General features: G+C 38.7%; 3 protein-coding genes and 1 long non-coding RNA gene across 5 annotated transcripts; 2 read left to right on the top strand and 2 right to left on the bottom strand.

Moving 5' to 3' along the window:
* The first annotated feature begins 565 nt into the window (after positions 1-565).
* On the top strand, positions 566-3895 carry LOC103414220 (phytanoyl-CoA dioxygenase). Of its 2 annotated transcripts, none has more exons than XM_029091768.2 (9): positions 566-797; positions 922-1046; positions 1159-1219; positions 1566-1634; positions 1768-1886; positions 2471-2618; positions 2771-2915; positions 3118-3204; positions 3440-3895. In XM_029091768.2, the coding sequence occupies exons 1-9, from the start codon at positions 743-745 to the stop codon at positions 3504-3506; spliced, it is 876 nt and encodes a 291-aa protein (XP_028947601.1). In that variant the 5' UTR covers positions 566-742; the 3' UTR covers positions 3507-3895. The 2 variants fall into 2 exon arrangements, with proteins under 2 accessions (XP_028947601.1, XP_028947602.1); XM_029091769.2 differs by having other exon boundaries at positions 639-797; positions 1162-1219.
* On the bottom strand, positions 3888-7296 carry LOC103414219 (uncharacterized). The gene is made up of 7 exons (XM_008352619.4): positions 7062-7296; positions 6079-6337; positions 5832-5890; positions 5649-5727; positions 5420-5558; positions 4808-4921; positions 3888-4404 (listed from the first exon to the last, which is right to left on the bottom strand). Exons 2-7 carry the CDS (start codon positions 6243-6245, stop codon positions 4213-4215), a joined length of 750 nt encoding a protein of 249 aa, XP_008350841.2. The 5' UTR covers positions 6246-6337; positions 7062-7296; the 3' UTR covers positions 3888-4212.
* Positions 7297-11713: 4417 nt separating this feature from the next.
* On the top strand, positions 11714-12902 carry LOC103451567 (uncharacterized). The gene is made up of 2 exons (XR_531695.4): positions 11714-11940; positions 12088-12902. It is a non-coding gene; the product is annotated as an uncharacterized lncRNA (long non-coding RNA).
* A 3679-nt stretch (positions 12903-16581) lies between these two features.
* LOC103451568 (pentatricopeptide repeat-containing protein At2g01510, mitochondrial) lies at positions 16582-19415 on the bottom strand. The gene is given in 3 exon segments (XM_008390980.4): positions 16582-17314; positions 17437-17758; positions 17761-19415. Coding segments are annotated over 2 exon segments (1854 nt in total). The 5' UTR covers positions 19328-19415; the 3' UTR covers positions 16582-17314; positions 17437-17471.
* Between the last annotated feature and the right edge of the window lie 2104 nt (positions 19416-21519).

Here is a 21519-nt window from a genome sequence, read left to right as displayed (position 1 = left end):
CAAAAGGCAGAACGTGATTTGATCCAGTTTTTCCGTTGGTGGGGATTTACTTCGCTTGCCTGACCCAAAATTGGTGAGGGTTCAACGGTATAAAACCCAATCGGAGATGCAATTCGTCAATTTTTACTTTTTTTCTCGTCGAATTTTTGTTGATAATTTTATTTTTATTTTTATTTTTTTTTACAAATGATGAGATATTTACAAACAAAATTTGAACAAACTCTTAATATCACAACGAGACTAGCCGTAATTAAATTTGACTTCTGATCTTATCAGAAGATACGAGTAAATTTGACAAACCCTGCGAGAATGGGTATACCTGTGTTTGACTCTTTGAATTATTACTCTAGTTGAATTGACTCCTGAATTAATTTTTTGGTAAATTAACTTTCTAAACTATTTGATATTAACCAATTAACCCCTCATTGTCAGCTTCGGTAAAATTTTATCCACTTTGTTGTTAAATATTAGCACGACTTTACCCTAAAAAATAAATTACGTGTTGATCATGTGCTAGTATTTAACGGCAAAATGAATGAAATTTCATTGAATCCGACGGCAAGAGGTTAATGGCTAATTTCATATTATTCATTGGGTTAATTTATCAAAAACAAATTAGTGGAGTGGCTCAGTTTCAACCGGGGTAATAGTAAACGGCAGTTTACTCCCGCGTGAATATATGGAATCCAAGATTGCCAACGTTTGACGACCTGTTTGTTTGCTCCTCGCAGTCTCAGACGCCATGGGAATCGTCGGAAATCTCAGTCCTGACCAGCTCCGGACCTTCCACTCCCAAGGTAACGCAACCAAACCAAACCGTAATTAACCTCCTAATTACCTCGTATTATCCGAAGAAAACACTAGTTTTTGGTTTTTGACTTGAATCATGTCTGTTGTTAAATTGTTTTTATGGACACGCAGGTTATCTTGTGATGGAATCGTTTGCGAGCGCGGAGGACATCGAGGCCATGAGGAACCGAATGGACCAATTGCTCCAGGACTTTGACTGCTCTTCCACCGCCTCTATTTTCTCCACCACCAACCAGGTTTCTGTTTCTTTTTTCTTTTTGATTAATTTATCATGTTTTTATCATAATTTTTAGCTAGTTGTGTATGTTTCTCTGTAATTAAATCTTCCCTTTTAATTATATCTTGCAGCAGCAGTCTACTGACAATTACTTCTATGATAGCGTTGACATAATTTCGTTTTTCTTCGAAGGTATGATTTATGTTTCAGTAATCAGTTTTCGATAACCGCTAAATCACTTAATTGGACTTTCGAAAAGCACTTGAATTGCTTCCTGCAACAAGTACATATCTGACACTTTTTCCAAAAAAATACTTTTTAAGTGCTTCTGGACCCATAATCAATTTCAGTAAAACCGCTTTATGTCATTTTAAATACACTTCCAAACGAGCCCCTACTTGGATTCCTGTTTGTATGTTTTTGTTGCATTTCTTTGTTAAAAAACTTTGAATTTTAAGTGACTTGAATTTATTCCAATAGTGAAATTGAACACTTAATTAGCACATCTTAACATGTTGGGACTTGTTAATTTTGGCAGAGAAAGCTTTTGGGAGTGATGGAGAACTGCGACAGCCGAAGGAACTTTCGATTAACAAAGTTGGCCATGGTAAGCTCTGAACCACTTCCACGAACCCTTTAGTTTTATCTTTATCATAAAAGTTATAGAAATGGATTGTGGTTTTTGTCTCTGCGTTTTTAACTCGAACTGAGAGTGTAAAACGTGTGGTCTGTTGGTGCAGCATTACATGAGCTCGATCCAGTATTTAAAGGGTTCACCTTTTCCGAAAAAGTTTCAGGCTTGTTCATCTCCTTGGGTTACAAAAGGCCCATTGTCATTCAGTCTATGTACATTTTCAAGGTATTACATCTTCGCTCGTGTTTAATGCTTAGTTCTGCGGCTTTTTTAGTTTTTATTGATGAAGACTTAAGGTCCATTTGGATGAAATAAGGCTACCTGGTTGAAAGAACCCTAAAAATATTAGAAACAGTGCATTTGGAATAACTAGATACAATTTACAATTGGCATGGAGGCTTGTACATATAGACTGGTGTTCGTGGTTGCAGATGGGGAACACTTGATTGACATTTCTACACTTATATGAAAACACTTGCATATAAAAATACAAAAGTTTTTATACAGGTATGCACACACATAATTAGGGAGAGAGGGGCAAGTCTTTATCGAGATACCTGCCTCACCCCGCTTAGAACAAGTTTTTTGTTATTTTGTTGGGACTAGGTCTACAATGGGATCACTTGTGTCCACAGAGTTGTGAATTAGCAATATTATGATTTGAAGGCTCTAAACCTTGATTGCATGATTTTAAGTTGACATAGTTTCGGAACATAGTTTGTGTTCGAGAGATTGGTTATGTTATATGTTTATACTGGTTGTTTTTCTTCAAGTATGCATAAACTAATCTGCAAGAATATTGTTGGCAGCAACCAGGAATCGGAGGTGAGGTAGTGCCACATCAGGATAACTCATTTCTTTATACCGATCCACCAACTTGCACAGGGCTGTGGCTGGCTTTAGAAGATGCAACAATAACGAATGGCTGCCTATGGGCTATTCCTGGATCTCAAAAGAGTAGCATTCTCCTCCACATCTTCTTTCTATTTTATTTCTTCCCTAAATGATATCTTTGCCTATTTTAATTTTCTGCTTCTGAGCTGGAAAGGCTTCGAAATTGTTTTGCCTAGTAATTCTTTCTTGTAATCGGTCTTTATGTTGTTTAACAGATGGGCTTGTGAGACGGTTCATTAGAGGTGAAGACGGTGTGACCTTTGATCGGCCTTCCCCTGAGTATGATCAAAAGGATTTTGTTCCCATCGAAGTGAAAGCTGGGTCTTTAGTTGTTATTCACGGTGATCTTATTCATCAAAGGTCAGTTCAAATAAACTCTTTCTGTTGATCCTTTAAATATTTGGGAGCAGCCTCTCCATAAATGGGGGTAAGGCTAGCCGACATTCACCTCTCCCAGACCCTGCGTAAAGCGGGAGCCTTGTGCACTGGGTACGACCTATACAGTCGGGTGGTTCTAAAGAGCTTAATTTTGCCGTTTTCCTGTCAAATGCTTCAACTGCAGTTTCGAGAACCAATCCTTAAAATCAAGGCACGCGTACAGCTTGCACGTGGTGGATACCGATGGCTGCAGATGGTCTCAAGATAACTGGTAATTACGTCTCTCTTTGTAGAATTACTGAGCTTTACCGGTTGCTAGTGGTACGAATGAGAGAATCTCCCGAGTACCACCTTAGGCGTAGGGCTCGTGCGGTGTCTAGGATTGTAACTTAAATGTCCCTTCTGGATTTGGAATAATTTTCGGCGTTTTCTTGAGCGTCTCCGACCTCTGAAGTCTGAACTGAATTTTTCTGAAGAATGTGCATGGTTTTATGTTTAACCTGCAGGATCAGGAGAAAAGTGGAGCCAGAGCCTCTGTACGTATCTTCTTCTGACCTGAAACTTGATCTCTAGATCTCAAGGAGGGCTATCTGATCGAGGTATTCGGTATTCGAAGTTCCCGAGAACATCTACATATACAAGGGGTTGTCGACAAGAAAGTCGATGAACGCTGAGACATTTGTTTCTTTGGACGAGCCATATATCATTGTAATTTATAATCTTCTCTTGCTATTGGCCTCTCTTTTCTTCAGAAAATGATTTCTACACACTTATTTTCGCTCTTATGCGCTTTTATATGGGAGCGGAAAAATTCAAATCCTCCAACAATAATCTTGTAGACATGTTGAGAAGCACGACACACATATTCCCTTGTCGTCATTGAGGGAGGAAGGGAGCTTGTAAAAGACACTTTAACGCTCAAGTCACTGTTTGTTCAGTAAATGACACAAAATATTAAGTGATCTCATACTCCCTTTTAGTACTGAAATTGTTTGCCACTATTTTTCAATTACACAGAATATCCACCAGCAACAATAATAATGCTATTATCTTATTTACATGTCAATCGGAAAATTTTAGTTACTATTGTTCCGACTTTCTCAGACAACCCTCGTACCTCGTACCTCGTACCTTGTCCCTGCGCCTATGATTTTACCTAGATATTAACTAAATAATAATTCCGGTGGCATTCTGCAAAATAATAAGGTTGGATCGACAAATTTGGTTGTAGAATTGCATCTAGCCTGCTAGCCAGGTCTTCTATCTGTTTGAATGATGGCTACTCCAGAAGCTTATTGCAGGTGCCAACACCGACGGCTGCAGCAAGGTGCCACGCAGCATGAAGGAACGGAGTCTGAGGAAACATGTCATCGGCAATGAACAGAACACCTCCCAATAGTGATGACATCTTATGTACATTGTGGGCCATTCTTAGCTCTGGATCCTTCAATGCTCTCTTGGCGAATGCTACCTGAAAACAAGAAATAACGGGTGATGAGAAAAGTGGAAACAGTTTTAGCTGAAAGTGAGAGGAGCTTAACATAAAACTTTTCAGGTTACCTATGGCTATGACTAATTACTAACATGGTCCTTTTCCATACAATTACCGGAAAGTTGCAAGCTTTAAGTATGAATTTCGTGATATTTAACAGCCTACTTCCATAAAACATGTTTCCAGATTTGTCAAGCTTCATCCACAAAGCAGAGTTGTAGATACTAGACTCTGTAAATGCATTAAAACCGTAGATTTTTCAAATCATAAATATCATGGTCGGATGATTTTACCTATTACTAGCTGATCACGCACCATTTCCAACAAGGATGACACTAGTCATAAAATTGATATAGAATGGTGGTTAAATCTTAAAAGTTACCTCCATTAATCCCGTGTGAACGGCAGAAACCATCAGAGGCTGGAAAGGTAAAAATAATGCAGAAGCTGCTGTCAGCAGTTTTGGGTTTTCATTTCTGAGGGCTCTTGATAGACACTGCAAAAATTTGAGTTGATCCTTTTCCGATTATATACCTAAGAGAGCAACTGAGAAACTTTACAGAAACAAAATATACAGATACAACTAATAATTCGTACAAGAAATGACACATTCGCAACTGGCAGGGCATAATCCATGTAAACATGCCAAAGATGAGTTTTGAGTATGTACAAATTAATCGTAGCACTTCTTCAGATAAATAAAATCCAGGTAAATGTTCAGAGAGCAGGAGGTGGAGAAGCATTATATCTTAGACTTTTAGTGCTTGAATCGAGCAATGATTTCTAAGTGGAAAATCCCTCTTAAGCTCTAACAATTCTATATATGATACATGATTCCATACATTCAAGTTTGAGGGAAGTATTGCCATTACAATATTTTTATGAGTTTAATATTGACTCAAGCAATTTGCCATCGTCCAGAAAAAGCTCACGGATGCTGATAATAAAGAGTGCGGCCAACTATTGCTTATTTAAGGATTTTTATCTGACTTACTACTGTTGTTGTGGCTATCATCGTATAGTCGGCCCATCTTAAATATTTCCTTAGTTTTCCTCTTGAAGAATGATATAAACTTGAGGCGACTCCAACTCCGATTAATGAATTAGCATATAGCTTGGTATTTAGATTCTTCCTGCTTCCCCAAGGAGGATAAATTTAATAAACCTGATGCATCAGTAAGATTACGTTTATGTCTATCAACTGACTTCCAAAAAAGTATTACCTCGGGGCATGGATTCCAAGAACTATAAAAGGAAGTGAAGTGAGCACATTCACGACTGTTTCTGCAACACTCTGATCACCTGATAAAAAGGGAAAATATGTAAGCAAATATTTGTTTGTCATGCAAGAAATTGAATTGCAAACCAGATGAAGATTAAAAAAAATGCTTTTGTATCTAAAATACCTTGAATGCAGCAGCCCTGGATGAGTTTCAAGCATGGCGGTCTTTGCTGCCACACTCGCCTGAAAACAAGTAGACAAAGTTAAATAAATATTTGAATGTAGCATGACATCAAGACTGCAGAAATTCATCACAATTATCTTAAATAAATATCGCTTAGTCTTGTCTCGTTGATGGGAACTATTCATAATCCAAAATATTAATAGCATATGTTGAAAAACAAGTCTCATTAATTAGGTTTCTCACTCACTGCATAAAAAGCTGCTGATTTGCTCCAATAGGTGAGGTTCCATAAGTTGAGTGAGAAAGGTCATTTTGAGTAGTCTCTTCTGACTCAAACCGAGAACTGGACACCACATGCACCCCATGCATGCCCTGTAGGGCTCTGCTCGGGTTCAATGTACTTTTGGGACTCATAATTGAAATACCTTTTGCCAGCAATCACTTGCTGGCAAATGTTGGAAGAAGCGTGCTGGCTGCGAGCCAATATACTGCTTAAAAGTGCACCACTACAAAACAGCAGCAGTACTTCCACAAATTAAGAGCAGAACAAATCATAACGTTGAGCAACCACTGAAGCTACAAATAAAGCGTGCATCGAAAAGAAAAGCTCGAATCTTTTTAAACCGTATCGCCAAATTTACCCTGGAAATTAATCTAAACATGTATACTACAAGCTATCCCGGACCCGTGTATGTTTCTAAGTTGTACTGCTGCATTGCATCTTTTAAGCAATCAAAGTAAGAACCGTTGTTACAAAATGAACTGTATTAGCTAGCCAGGCAGAAACCTCAATGTAACTTAAGTAGGGTCATAAAGAACTAAAACCCGAAATCACCCACAAGACCAGATAACCGGCCGGCCCAGAATTTGTGTGTTGTGGTGCACATGCAAGACAAATGGATCAATTCAATCGAGCAGGAATTAGTTTGAGCAAATGTGGTTAAAGTGCAATTTTGAATCAACATAACCGGACGGCCCAGAAGCACTTAGATTTCGAAGTGACATTTTATCAAACAGGTTGTGTGCATGATATAATCCCGACCCCGGACCAAAATCCATTACCTGATTTTCTCCAGAAAGTAAATAATAAAATTCTCCCCAGAACCAAAAGAAACCCATTAATTACAAAGCAGGCAAGACACCAACATTCACATTAGAAAAATCACAGAAAATTGTACAACCAAAACACAGAGAGAGAGGGAGAGAGAGAGAGAGAGAGAGAGAGAGAACCTGGGTGGGATTGGTGGAGGTGAGGAAAGGAAGGGGAGTTAATTCAGTTGAGTTGGGAGGAAGGAGAAAGGGGAAGAAGATGCGCATGACGCTGGGAATCTCCCCTCCTGATGAGCATATTCCCCAATTCGCATCCAAGTCCTACCAAAATTCTAATTTCATAAGCAATGATAAAGCCAAAGGGTGAGTCGGTGACCACTCGTTTCTGCAGCGTTTTGTTCTCTCTCTTCTCTCCACCATTAGATTTTATTTTTTTTTTGTCAAATTTTAATTTATGAAATCTGATACTTTGTTTCGACGAAAAAATTTAAAAATGATCGAGTTCTATTTTTTTAGAATTTATGAATTTTTTTATTTGATTAATCTAAAATAACAATGAAATTTGAATACGAAATTTGTTATATTTAAATTCTCGCTCATAGAACTTTATGGAATGACACATGTTTATATATAATTTAAATATGAAAATTTGAGGTCTCAAATTTTAAGATTTTTTTCCACGCAGAAAATTTAGATTTTTATGTTTATAATTTAAAAAGGCGAATTAGTGCATGTCAATTTATAAACTCTGAACATTGTTCAAATTTCAAATTTATTTCTCTCGTCCAAACGATATTTCTTCTAAAATCTATTTGATAATTCATTCAATTAGAAAACTAAAAAAAATTATCAAACAAATATTATGTTTTTAATTTTCAGTTGAAAACTTTCTTCTATTGGTCGAAAATTGAAAACTAAAAATCTTTTTTTTTATTTTTTGGTAAACTGAGAATTTTCATTCCAAGGCAAAGATGCCAGAACATACCGAAAACTAAAAATCTTAGATATATACAGGGACCACAGTTTAACCCCACGTCCAAATAGTGGGCCTTTCTCCTCAGACGGGATGCATTTGACGGCCCATATTCAGACTGCAGGCCATAGGCCCGCTAAGCATTGGCTCGATCTGAGTTTGGGTAAGTGTTAATTAATTAAATTAAAATCAAAATGATCAAGTGTGTGTAACGTAAGTAACAATGAACAATCAGATGAAGATCAAGACGTTTTTGTATTAGCTGTGCAAATACAAAAACAAAATCTTCATATTGTACCTACCTAGCTAGTGAGGACAAAAGAGTTGAAGCATGGTAAAAGAATAGTAAAATCCATGAAATTAGAGAGAGAGAGAGAGAGAGATTCAGGTAAATTATAGTACATCCCTAGCTACATACCAAAAGGAAAAAAATTATTGGTGTCACAATCAATGGATAAACCATAAGACGGTACAACGATTGAGTTTTACTATTTCTTTAATGATTGTAATGTGGGATTTTAATTTGAAACGTCGTGTACGTTAAGGAGAGAAGTACTACTATACTGATGAAATGTTTACTAGTTTCAAGTCAGCAATTATGAATTAGATTGAGGAGGAGTCGAAATTAGAACTTGCATTAGAGTTGTTTACTTAAGATACCTCTAATTGGAAAAATAATATTTGATTCCGTATAAGTTGTTTATTGATTTCTCTCAATCAAATTTAAAACTATTTTAATTACTAAGATGCTCTTGTTCTGAAAAAAATTTATTTTCTTAGGCAAGCTTGAAAGTTTAGAAATGATGCGAGGATAAACTGGATAAAAAATGAATTCTAATGTGTTGTTTATCTAGAAGTTAGAATGCCACTTCCTATCCGGGCAAAAGTCGAATTTTCTCCAAAATCAAGAATTAAATTTAATTTATTATATTGAACTATAGGCTCATTCTTACTTTCATTCTTATATGCTTTAAGGTGAAGTGCCGATTTAGTCGTTGAACTATCACTTTAGTAAAAATTAGGTTTTTGAAATTATTTTTTCAGTAAAATAAGTTTCTAGATTTATTAAAAATTGCTACTTTCATCCCTACTGTTATAATCAAAACTATTTTATCCAATTTTTTGTCAACTTAAGTCACTTGACACACTTTAGAGTGTAATACTGTTATTTTTCTCGCCTATAAGCTCTTAACATTTCATATAGGTTGCGAATATAAAGTCTAAACTACCCTCTAAAGTTAACTTACACTATTTCTTATGAAAAACTCCCAATTTACCCTCCAAAATTAACTCCAACATTTCTTTTGAAAAACTACTAATCTACCCTCCAATGTTTATCACATGCAAGTAATCTAACTTAAATTGACATAAAATTGAATATAGTAGCTTTGAATATAATATTATGAAAGGTAAATTACATAATACCCCCTCAGGTTTGGGTGCAATTACAACCTCATACAACATCTTTAAAACATTTCAATCTCATACATTTACTATTATTTTTTTTCAATTTCATACAACCGTTAAAAAATATATTAAGTTGACCGTTAAGTGATGACATGGCAAATATAGGGTCCCCATTTGTGCTGATGTGGCTGCCACATTTGTGCCATGTGGTTAAACACTTAATAAAAAAATTTAAAACATTAAAATAATTAATTAAAGAAAGAAAAAAACACAAATCTTCATCTTCTTCTTCCCCACCTAAGCCACCCCTTCTCCCACCACCACCACCACCCTTTTCCCCACCTGAGTCACCCTTCTACCTGTAACATCCAACATCGCTCAGGGAAGTAGATCCTCTAAGCCTTGTATGTATATTCTCATCTCTACCTAGCACGAGGACTTTTGGGATCTCATTGGCTTCGGATTCCATCGGAACTCCGAAGTTAAGCGAGTTTGCGCGAGAGCAATCCCAGGATGGGTGACCCACTGGGAAGTTCTCATTTGGGTTCCCAGAAACAAAACCGTGAAGGCGTGGTCGGGACCCAAAGCAGACAATATCGTGCTACGGTGGAGTTGAGCCCGAGATGTGGTAGGGGCCCAGGTCGGGATGTGACAATTTGGTATCAGAGCCAATCCCTGCCCAGATGCGTGCCGACGAGGATGTCGGGCCCTTAAGGGGGGTGGATTGTAACATCCCACATCGCCCAGAGGCGTGGATCCTCTAAGCCTTATATGTATATTCTCATCTCTACCTAACACGAGGCTTTTTGGGAGCTCACTGGCTTCAGGTTCCATCGGAACTTCAAAGTTAAGCGAGTTTGCGCGAGAGCAATCCCATGATGGGTGACCCACTGGGAAGTTCTCGTTTGAGTTCCCAGAAACAAAACTGTGAGGCGTGTCGGGGCTCAAAGCGTACAATATCGTGCTACGGTGGAGTCGAGCCCGAGATGTGGTGGTGGCCCGGGCCGGGATATGACGATACCATAACCACCCACATCCCCCATCACTTCCGCACCAACAAAGCTTCTTCATCTATAACCATCACCATCAATTTCCTCATCTGCAAAGCCCGGAGCAACCCAGAAAACCCCAAGGCCTCACTATGAAGTTTGCCCCACCTTCCTCACCACCTCAAACCAGTGCCTCGATTTCTTCTTCCAAGTCGTGTCCTCACTTGCTACCCATTTCTTCCCCCATCTGCAACCCAAACAACAACCAGCAACATGATCAAACAACAACCCCTCCCCCATAAAAAAAATACCCATATTTGTTTTCAATACAAGAATCAACCAAAAAAATATATAAGATCTTAAACAGATTACCCATTAAAAAAAAAAAAAGGAAAGATGGAACCTATTTCCCCTCCCCTACAAACACCATTGATGCCTTTCCACTTGATCCCGACGACCTCATCCATCTCTTTCTCTTCCTCATTCTCTCACTCTATCCTCGAATTGGCGTCGATCGGAATCGCGAGACGCAGCCAGCAACAAAATTGAAAGGGAGTTTGGGGATTTTGGTATTCTACTGGTTGCTTGGAACAAAATCGAAGGGCAGCGAAATCTGGGTTTTGGGGATTTCGGCTTTAGGTTCAATGTGGCTTCGTCGAGCTCATCTTCAACGACTTTTAGACGACCTCTGCCTTCCGTCAGAGGCTTAGATCTCAGTGCGACTTCGTCGAATTTGAGGTTGAGCTTCTGCTGGGACTTCTGGTCCTTGAGTGGACCAAGTGGAAATGGAAAAACATGAAGAGATGAATTTCTGGGTGTTTGAAACTTTTTTCTATTTTTTAATTATTCAATTATCTTTTCAAAATTTTAGTTGAATTTCTAATTAATTTTAAACATAATAAAAAAATTAAATTTTTAATCCACATGTCCGACTTGCCAGTCACGTAGGCAGTTAACAGAAGGACTAACAGGAAAAGAGACGGTTGTATGAAATTGAAAAAAATAAATAGTAAATGTATGAGATTGAAATGTTTTAAAGATGTTGTATTAGGTTGTAATTGGACCCAAACTTGAGGGGGCATTATATAATTTACCCTATTATGAATGTAATTGTTAGATTTTTATAATTCAATGACATATTTTTTTGAAAAAATAGTTCAGAAACCTAATTTTCACTGAGGTGATAATTCAGGAACTAAATTGGCAATTCACCCTACAATTTATAAACACAAGAATGATTCATAATCAAGATCTAACTTTTTATTTGAGTTCCGATTACGATTTAGGAAACATATCGTAAGAGGTAGTTGGTTTAGTATAAGGCTCCATATTTTTTTCTTTCCACATTGCTAGATTAGATTTGAAAATGTTCCGGGGACAACGGCTATTAATACTGGACAGTCCCACACCGTCTCCAAGTCCAAGCCAGCAGCATATATGACTATATGAGAAACATTATAAATATGTATATTATATATAAAAAAAACATCAAAGCACACAAAAAACCAAACAGATACCGAAGAGCAAAGCAAAGCAGTGGTGAGTGGTGGTGGGGTGAGTAAAAGGTGCAGACTCCCAAGTCTCTCAGAAGTGATGAAATAAAAAAATATACGAAGGTTCCAGGGATCAAGGGTCAAGCTCATGTGCCTTCAGACCCACAAGACGAGGAAAATCCAACAAGCAGCAAAAGGTTCTAAGCTTTTTTTTGTTTTTTTCTTCTCTTCACTGATAATCACTGCCAAAAAAGCCACTTTTCCCAGAAGTAGTACTATTACTCACACTACATTTTTAGTTTTATGAGCTTTGTTAGTCTTTGGCATTTATACAAAAATTTTAGTTGGTGCAATGAGAGCTGCTGGAGAAGGTGGAACAAGAAAAGGAAGCAGAAATGGTCGTAGACAAGCTAGAAGCATTGCGATTTTCATCTTCTGTGTCGTTTTAATATTTGCTCAAACGAGTAATTTGATGGTTTTTGCCAGTACTCCTACTACTAGTACCAGTCACGACAATGAGTGGACCGGTCGGATAATGAGGTCATCGCCGCAGAGGAAAGCACGATTTTTGGGCAAGGTATCGTTTTACGCACCTTCGAGTAGTCCATCTCACCATGTTCATCGTCTTCCGGCGATCAACGGTGACCCAGGCAAGCTATACGGAGATGACAAGAGAATAGTTCATACAGGTCCAAACCCTCTTCACAACTAACTAATATCGAACTCAATTAATGTTCTGATTTCGATATCAGTGGTTGTGATTAGGGTTTACTATGTCACTGCACGGCCGCTTCCGCTGTTTCTCCTGTGTATTCCAGTACGTACTACTGCTAGCTTAGCTACAGTTAGCTAGCTAGAATTTTCAAGTGAAATATGACTGTAACATCTTTATGTCATCAGTTTTTCTTTTCTTTTATTTTTGTTGTTTTTGAGGTAGAAAGAATGAGAGCATGGCTTTAGCCTTTTCCAGTAGGGTTTGACGATTAGGGTTACGGGCAGAGGAGCAAATGCAGAGACTAGTAAGAGGAAGGAAAAAAATTGGAAAGGCTAGTTAATGCTCTTGTTTTCTTTTTGCAGTGACTCATAAAATTGCTCTTACTTACCCTTTCTCTCTGTATGTTTAGAATTTTTTTTTAATTTGTGAGAGAGCTTCAAATCATTGCTAAACCTAGTCATTATATATTCTTCTCCTCTTTAATTTTGTTCATGTCATGGTTCAGAGCTCCCCCATAACCCTACACATTCACATTGTTGCCTTGCAGCACAGAATGTATAGCTACAGAATCAATCTTAGCTAGACTGTAAATGCCTTTGGATCTAAGTCTAAAGTGTTGGATTTAGGGTTTCTTGTTTTTCTATGCAAGAATTATTAAATCCTTGATAAACTATTGCGTCCGTCCGATACATCATGTGACATACTGCAGGGCTTCGCATGAACAAGGCTAAAAACAGTATAAATTGGACTGTGTATAGTTTACTGTTAGGTAGATCCAACCGTGCGATTAGTGCTTCTTCCCCAACAGTGCAATTAGACCTAATCACACAGCGCTGATTCAAAGCAAATGATCATGACCACTGGTCTAAGGTACATCTAGCATTCAACCTATTAGGGTAAAACATGAACGTCTATTAATGAGCCACGTGGGCAAGTAGGGCATGGCTCATGTGGTTGTAAGTCCTCTGAAATAAATATTGGCTATTGGACTATTTTTGATTGATTGTTCCTAGATCTGCATTTGACTTAAATGCATCATTTTCTTTTGCTCTCAAAGAGGATGCCCGTCCCTATGGGCCAACACGCTTCCTCAGGATTTAGGGTGCATTTCTCCCAACATGTACTAATGGTGCTAAAGGTTTTCTTGCATGGAGCACTCATCGGGCACTCCCCCATTTTTTACACTTCAAAAAGCCACCTCCCATTCCTTGGAAAGAAACTTACAAAGAGAAATTCGGACCACGTCATTTTTTTTTAAGATACGAAGTTAATGTTTTAGATCTTCGGAAAGTTTAAAAAACATTGTGCATGGGCAAAATAAGTTAAGTTACTTTTCTAATTGTAACTTCCATAATTTGTAAAGTACGTAATTTCATAAAAACTTGAGACCCTTTGTATTTTTGTTTATCCAACCTCATATTTGTCTTAGTTTATGTGAGGATTGTCCCAAAATCCTAGAAACGACAACTCTAGGGTATTAGGACAACTCTTCTTGCCTTGTTTTAGTTGGGTTGCTCTTGTTAGATTAAAATTGAGGGCAGCCACAACTTGCGGTCCTTTAGGAATCTGGATTCTTTCCCGTCTCATTTTTCTCTTCCTACCCCGATTCCCACTTATTTAAATGCTCAAGATTAAACCACATCATCATCATCTTGTTTTACTTTCTTTGTAGACAGAGAAAGAAGAAGATGAAACTGAGAGAGGAGGAGGATATGCATTTAAAAAAAAAAATTAAGCTTTACATAATAGGGATTAGTTGTCCCTCAATGTTTTCAATGTCACCTGCGGACAAAACAAAGTTCAAGCTCTCAAGGTTTGATCCACAATTAAACAAAGCCAAGGAAACTTCCTTGGAATTGAGTTGTGTAGAAACTGAATTAATATATGTGAATCCTATAAAAATATATATATAACTAGGAGCCCGCAAACCCAAAATTGGCCAGAGGACAGAAAAAGGTATTTATTTCAGCTAACCTAATCAAGTAGTTTTTGCTTACTTAATTAATTAGAGTTCAAAAATCAAAAGATTCTGGGCTGGTCGACACCTAATAATAAACAAAACAACAATTGTACCTTATCGCATTGAATGGGTTTGCACTAATAAATTTTAAAATGTCATTACGTCATATCTTTCACTAGTTCTAAATATTTCATATTTTTTTTTTTAGAAGTCTATTTCCAAGTTTTTCTAAACCATCATCTACTCTTTGTACTCTGAACCATCGTCTCATACTCGCATTTTGGTGTCAATTAATTAGGTTAATAATTTGTTTGTGGGAATTACTTAGTTAATTAAAGTGGGTCTTTCCCCATGAAATGAATGTTTGCCTGGAGTCGTTCATAAATGTGTGATGAAAGAGTTAAAGAGGCTCTGATCGAAATGCAACCACCTCATCTCTCTCTATGTCAACTCCCATAAAACCCGTTTATTGCTTCCACCCACCCCCCAAGGTTTTGCATTCTATTGCTTGCTAGGTCTTTTGTTTTTGTCTTTTCGAAGACATTTTTATTTTTATTTGTGGGTCCTTCAATCAACACCTTCACTAAATCATCTGTTATTACCATTTTCTCTATATCTTAATGACACATGATGTATTACTTGATGAACAATGTAGAGAGAAGAGATATACATTTATAGCCTGTGTGAGCGGACATTGGTAGAGGGCAATACATTTAGTTATGTGGGACTAGCGTAGAGATAAATGAGACTAAATACAAAAGGTACTGGCGGACAACTTGGCTGGAAGGCCCAGTTTATCACAAAATTAGCAAGCGAAAAAAAAAAAATATATATATATATAATTCATCATATATGCTATCAATGTAGGTCGCATTCAGCATCATTACAACTTGATGATATAGGTAATGATAATTCGTTTCAAGGATTGATATATCCTACCAAATGGATCTTCTTCAATCCTCGGTAAATTTAAACAAGTGGTGGTAAGAAACACCTGAGAAGGTCTTGCTTTTGCACGATACAAGACAGTATTGTCGTTATGTTTTGTGTCAATATTACTCTCATTAGCGTAAGTTTCTCTTTATTAAATGACATAAAACATCACCGTAACAATATACTACGCCATGCAAGTTAATCTCAAAACTCAAAGCCCAAATAGCAGCGTAATAATATAAGATAATATGCACCCACCAAACAAGTAGATTAAGACCTTGGGGGAGTCGTAGTACTTACTGATTGAACAAATAGTGAATGGAGGGGGTTATTGGCATTTCCTTTCGTTTAACGACAGACATGTTTCTTGGAAGAACGGTAATAAGGAACGTCCAAGTTGGGTTTTGTGACAGCTTCAAAAGAGAGCAGGATACTTTGAGTTTTTACAGAGAATCCCAGAAAAATGCCAGAATTTGAGATACTGTTTTCATTCATTGTATATCATCAGTTTTGTTTTGTTCTTCTCCTCTTGTATTTTAAATTATTATATTCGTTTTAACAACACAATAACATCTACAGATTTTTCCTACTCATAATTTATGTACTTTAATATCATAAGTATAGCTCGCGGTTTTTGTGAAAAAAATCATGAGTTTTCTTAAGATTTTTTTGCCTGTGGCTGTATGGATTACGTTACAAGTCATTTAAAACCAGCCTTACAATTTATCAAGTCATATAACTATTTTTTTATTGATTTTTTTTATGCTGGAAAAAGTTAAACATTAATAATAAAAAAAACACTAGCAGGGCCATAAGATTGCCAAAACGGAGTTCCTTCTACCAAAACATCGAGATATGTGTCCAGAATACGGACACGCGCGATATGTTATTAAATAAGTGGAGAGATATTTGAAAAAAAACTTCTCTCCGCTTGCATAATAACATATAGCTTACTATTTTAAGGGGCTTATAGTGTGGTATCAGAAAGGACTTGGGAGAGGATGAGAAAAGAAAAAGGCATAAACTGAGAAGGGGCTTGGGGGTACCCCAAGAGCAGAAAGAAAGAGAGAGACGTTCTGAGATTGCATGCAAGTCTTTATTCGTAAGAGATTCCCAAAAAGGGAGGCTCTCATGGCAGATGAAAACTTTTAATGTTGGCAGATATGCATTTTTGTTGATCTTTTATTGTACATTTAAAGTGCTCAAGCTACACATTTTGGCCTTGCTACATTTGCTAGAAATCTCACGTATTTTCTGGACTCTGTTACCGCAATATGCGATGCACAGCATGTTACATTTCTCTTCACTACCTAGCAAGAAAAATCACAACTTTGACTAGTTTTTATCAATCAAATTTGATTTCCTTCACGATAATATAATGAACAGAATTTCAACGAAAACAGAAAAAGAAAATTAATCAAGTAGTTAGAAACGTTACATGATGCTGTATGTCCAACCGTAGCAAGGGTCTTGGTTAGTAGATGCCCCTTTTCCCTAGAGTTTGGAAAGCCAAAGTCAGATGAATGTGCAACCGTATCTTGATCAAGCAGGACAATAGTTGGCATCGTATCACAGTGAACCGAATATGATGAATAACCATGATAGAGATGTTAAAATGCCTAGGCAACACCCGCCACCGCGTTTAGCTTCTGCAATCTATCAGTTGTGGGACTGAAGCCATTTCTCAATGCTTCCCTTAGGCATGCTAAAGAATCAGGAAGAAAACTAGAACAGCTGGTAACGTTTTTTTATGAATGTTGGGGGGATAACATTGCACACAAGTTTCACATTCTGAGCCAAAATTCTTGGGTGCTGTAAATGAGTTTAACTGAAACGTTACAAACCAATGTGCTGTGCAGATGTTCATGCTGGAAATCCAACTTTTTGGCATTTGCCAAAGATGAGATATCTGCTGGCGTCGATACTTTGTCCTTCCTTCCATATGTCAGTACAAGTGCAAAAGCTGGTGCAAGTATTATTTACGTAGCCAATAGTTAGTATCCGTTGTGAGCTCATCAGTGGTTCTTCTCGAATCAGACACCTGAAAATTAAGAGGAAACCAACAACCAAAATACATCTCCGTACCTTTATCACCTCAAAGTCATCACTGTTTCTTGCGATCACCAAAAGTTGTTGCACGAACAATCTCCATTTCTAAAATGATGAAAACGGATTTTATCTCTCATGACAATCTCCCTTTTGGTAGCTTTAGAGACAAAGTTACAAAAACTATGGCAGTCGTCACACATTCTCAAATTCTTCACCACCCTAATGGGGCTTTCGGGCCTTAAATTTATGAGACTATATGCGACGGCAAGCTTTTCACTGTGGGTGCTTACCGTGGCTTCCTTTTCCTCTATGTCCACATCATGAAACACATAACTGGTATTTGGAACGTAACCTACACTCTCACTTGTTTCAGTAAGTCCTTCAACTTCTCATATATTTCTGCTGACTCCGGGTGCAACCTGTCTCCACCATAGAAGATATGGAAATTTCCATTACATTCAACCGAGCTGTAGGCAGCCACTTTCTTGACACCTCGTTTTCTCATTCTGAGCCTCAACTTGTCGACGAAATCCCACCTTCCAGCAGCCGCATACATGTTTGACATCAAGACATGATATGAACCAATATCAGGAGCTAATTTGAAAAGCATATCAGCCGCATGCTGGCCCAGTTCAACATTTTGGTGGATTGTACAGGCACCCAATAAAGCTCCCCATAATCCAGAATCTGGTTCAATTGGCATAGTTCTTATAAAATTATGGGCCTCCTCAAGATGTCCTGACCGTCCAAGAAGGTCTACCATACAAGCATAGTGCTCAAGTTTCGGCCAGATGCTCTTGTCACCAGATTGAACCATGTTACTGAAATACGCCTTGCCTTCATTCACTAGCCCAGCATGGCTACATGCAGATAAAACTCCCAGATAGGTGACATGGTTTGGTTGCACACCTGCTTTTCGCATCCTCAAAAACATATCCAACGCCTTTTCACTCTCCCCGTTTATGGCATATCCTACTATCATAGTGCTCCAGGAAATAACATTTCTCTGAGACATGTCCTTAAACAAAGTCTCAGCCATTCCTATGCTACCACATTTCACATACATATCAAGCCGTGCATTGGCGACAATTATATTGCATCCGATCCCATATTTTTTCATGATCCCGTAGATTTCTTCCCCGGTCTCCAAACACCCCAATTGCCCGCAAGCCGAATAGGCACTCACAACACTAATAGCATCAGGCTTAATCCTAGCCGCATCCATCAGGCGGAACAATGCAAGAGCCTTACCGGCATGTCCATTCTGCACACAAGTCGCAATGAAAGCATTCCAAGCAATAAAATCTCTCTCAACCATAGTTTCAAACAGAAAATCCGCCGCACCATATTCCCCAAATTTCACACACATTGCAACCAACTCAGTCCTCACCATGGCAACAAACTCCAACCCATATTTCACCACATGGGCAAGAACAGCCGATCCAGCCCACAATTCGGGCAGTTCGGAGCATGCCTTCACCACAAATGTGTAAGTAAACTGGTCAGGACGAACACCCAGAAGGTGCATTTGCCTGTAAACTAACGCAGCCTCCGTAAAGATACGGTTTTTCACATACGCTCTGATAAGGGTATTCCAGAGAAAAACCCGTGGCTTGTGCATTTGGTCGAACAGTTGGCGGGCATACGACATGTCACCTAAGAGTGCGAAATTGGTGAGGAGTTGGGTGAGGAGGCTGTTCTTGATCGAGAGGCCGGTCGTGAGGACGACGGTGTGGATTTGTTTGAGTTGGTTTGGGTGCGCAGAGCATGATTGCAGGAGGGCGGTCAACGCTTGCTTGGTCAAACCAACTGGTGGGTTGGCGGGGTTTTGGATTTGGACGAGAGAGGAGAATGGCAGAGATGGTTTGAGCGGGAGAGGGAAGCAAAGCTTCGCCATGATCGTGATGGAGCGGCTTCCGGCGACCATGGTATCTGCATTTGCCTTGTCAAGTCGTCGTCGTTAGTATTTCCCAAGAGGATGACTTGAAACCTCATCGTTCTTCCCCAATTTGCGTTAGGGGTATCACGTGTCTAACTGGAAGACCGGTGGAGTGGACCGGGTCTGTTTTGGGCCGAACCAGTTTTGTTCTGGATTGGACAAATCTTTTCGTCAAACATTAGTTGGGGACATAAAACAAAAGCCTTTTAAATTTATTGAACTAGTATCGCTAATTCTTCGTATGGTAATATTTCTCGCTACAAGTTTCAAACTTAACTCTGTTTGTACCATATTTGATCAATCCCGAAATTACTGAGCACCGATCAACGTTATACCGTCAAGGACCTAGAAGAGTTTCCTTCCAACCAGAAGACCAATCACAGCGCGACACGTTTCGACATCAGAAGCCAATCATTGCGCGACACGTGTCAACATCAGAAGCCAATCACAACACGACACGTGTCAATGTCAGAATGAAACTAGAAACTCTCTTCTATAAATATAGATCATTCTCTCACAATATTTCCTAATGTCATTTGTACTAAATTATTCACTAGTACTCACTAAAGGAGAGTTTGAACCTATGTACTTGTGTAAACCCTTCACAATTAATGAGAACTCCTCTACTCCGTGGACGTAGCCAATCTGGGTGAACCACGTACATCTTGTGTTTGCTTCTCTGTCCCTATCCATTTACTTACTTATCTACACTAGTGACCGGAGCAATCTAACGAAGGTCACAAACTTAACACTTTCTATTGTACCAAAGTCCTCGCTGATTTTGTGCATCAACATTTGGCGCCGTCTGTGGGAACGACACTAATTCCCACTCTATTCAGCTTTGCCAAGCTGGTTTCCACCATTCATACACTTTCTTTTGACCAGGCATCCCTCTCTAACATGGGGTGCAAAGGAAGCCACATCACACAGAATGACACCCCTCTTGCACCCAGTGCGAAACAACGAAAGAAGGAAGGAAAGAGGGTTACTCTTCAAGCTAAAGTCGATGAGCTAGAAGCTCAGAACAATAAGATAGCAATGAAAAATGAGGTCCTTCAAGAGCAGTATGAGAAGCTCTTTGAGATGATCCACGAAACTAGGCGTACTCAAACACGCGAGCTCGTTGCCCCTGTGGACATCAACCAGCATCTGGGTGCCCCCCAACACGGAGGGTCACCTCCTTTCAACATGGGTATCCCTGATGAGGAGCGAGCTAATCATCAAAACATTGATCAACATGAAACTTCTCTCAACCCAGATGCTTCGACCCGAAGTAGAAGAAGTGGAGGAATACACCTCCTTGCAGAAGGGTTGGAAGGATCGAAAGCCGTTTATCATGACTGCTGAGACTTCCTAAAGCAACGTCGAGAGAATCCCTTCCACATATGCTCAAAGATCAATGACCCAAAGGTTTATGAAAGACTCGGTCACCTCCCACGACCCAGGTCAGCTGTCAATCTTGGGAAGGAAAGACAGGTCCCAGAGGAACATGAAGGTATGGGGGACTCTGAGGTATTCCGACAGACTCGCCCTAGAAGTCAGTACTGCGAGTCCAAGAAAAAACCACACGCCCTTGCTCAATAAACGCAATGCTTCGAATTTAGCATAAAGTTTTATCCAATTTCAGACTAACGCTTTATCCTTTCCCCTGCACTTCAGCATATCCCCAAGCATCTTGTAGGTTGATGTATACTTGTTTGTTTTCGATATGCATTCTTCATGTTTGCTTATTGTTTCTCTGGAGGTGGAAGCCTAACAGTGCAGATATTTGGATCACAATCTCCTGCAAAGTCTTACAAAGATGAAAACAATAGTAAGAAACTCGATCGTGGTGTTCTATGCGGTATGTATGCATGGGAATTTGAGACATGAAATGTGTCACAACTTATGTTGGACATGTTTTTTTTGTCAATAGTTAGGTGATGCTTTGAGGGGGAAAGGGTTCTGCCTTCATCATTTGAGTGAATTGATAGTCTGGCTTAAAAGCTCTTGTAATACTGGAAGACATCTCTTTCAATCCATTTCATACGGAAAGGAAATGCACGGAATGTCATTCCCAATTTTTAATATTCCCTTGTTTACTAATTTTAGAGGAATCAAAATATGCACGAGTCCCGCATTAGATGGTTCAATTTTGAGGATTGCATTGAGAGAGGAGGTGAGATTTGAGCTAGGAGGGG

This window comes from Malus domestica, chromosome 13, assembly GCF_042453785.1.
Source record: "Malus domestica chromosome 13, GDT2T_hap1".
In the NCBI taxonomy this organism is placed as follows: Eukaryota; Viridiplantae; Streptophyta; class Magnoliopsida; order Rosales; family Rosaceae; genus Malus; species Malus domestica.
This window is presented reverse-complemented; position numbering and strand designations above follow the sequence as displayed.

Coding starts and splice junctions, on each gene's coding strand:
- LOC103414220 (XM_029091768.2), top strand. CDS start 743: ATGGGAATCGTCGGAAATCTCAGTCCTGACCAGCTCCGGACCTTCCAC. Junction 798..921: donor CCGGACCTTCCACTCCCAAG/GTAACGCAACCA, acceptor ATGGACACGCAG/GTTATCTTGTGATGGAATCG. Junction 3,205..3,439: donor AGATGGTCTCAAGATAACTG/GTAATTACGTCT, acceptor TTTAACCTGCAG/GATCAGGAGAAAAGTGGAGC.
- LOC103414219 (XM_008352619.4), bottom strand. CDS start 6,245: ATGAGTCCCAAAAGTACATTGAACCCGAGCAGAGCCCTACAGGGCATG. Junction 5,728..5,831: donor CCAGGGCTGCTGCATTCAAG/GTATTTTAGATA, acceptor CCTTTTTATCAG/GTGATCAGAGTGTTGCAGAA. Junction 5,559..5,648: donor CTTGGAATCCATGCCCCGAG/GTAATACTTTTT, acceptor TTGGGGAAGCAG/GAAGAATCTAAATACCAAGC.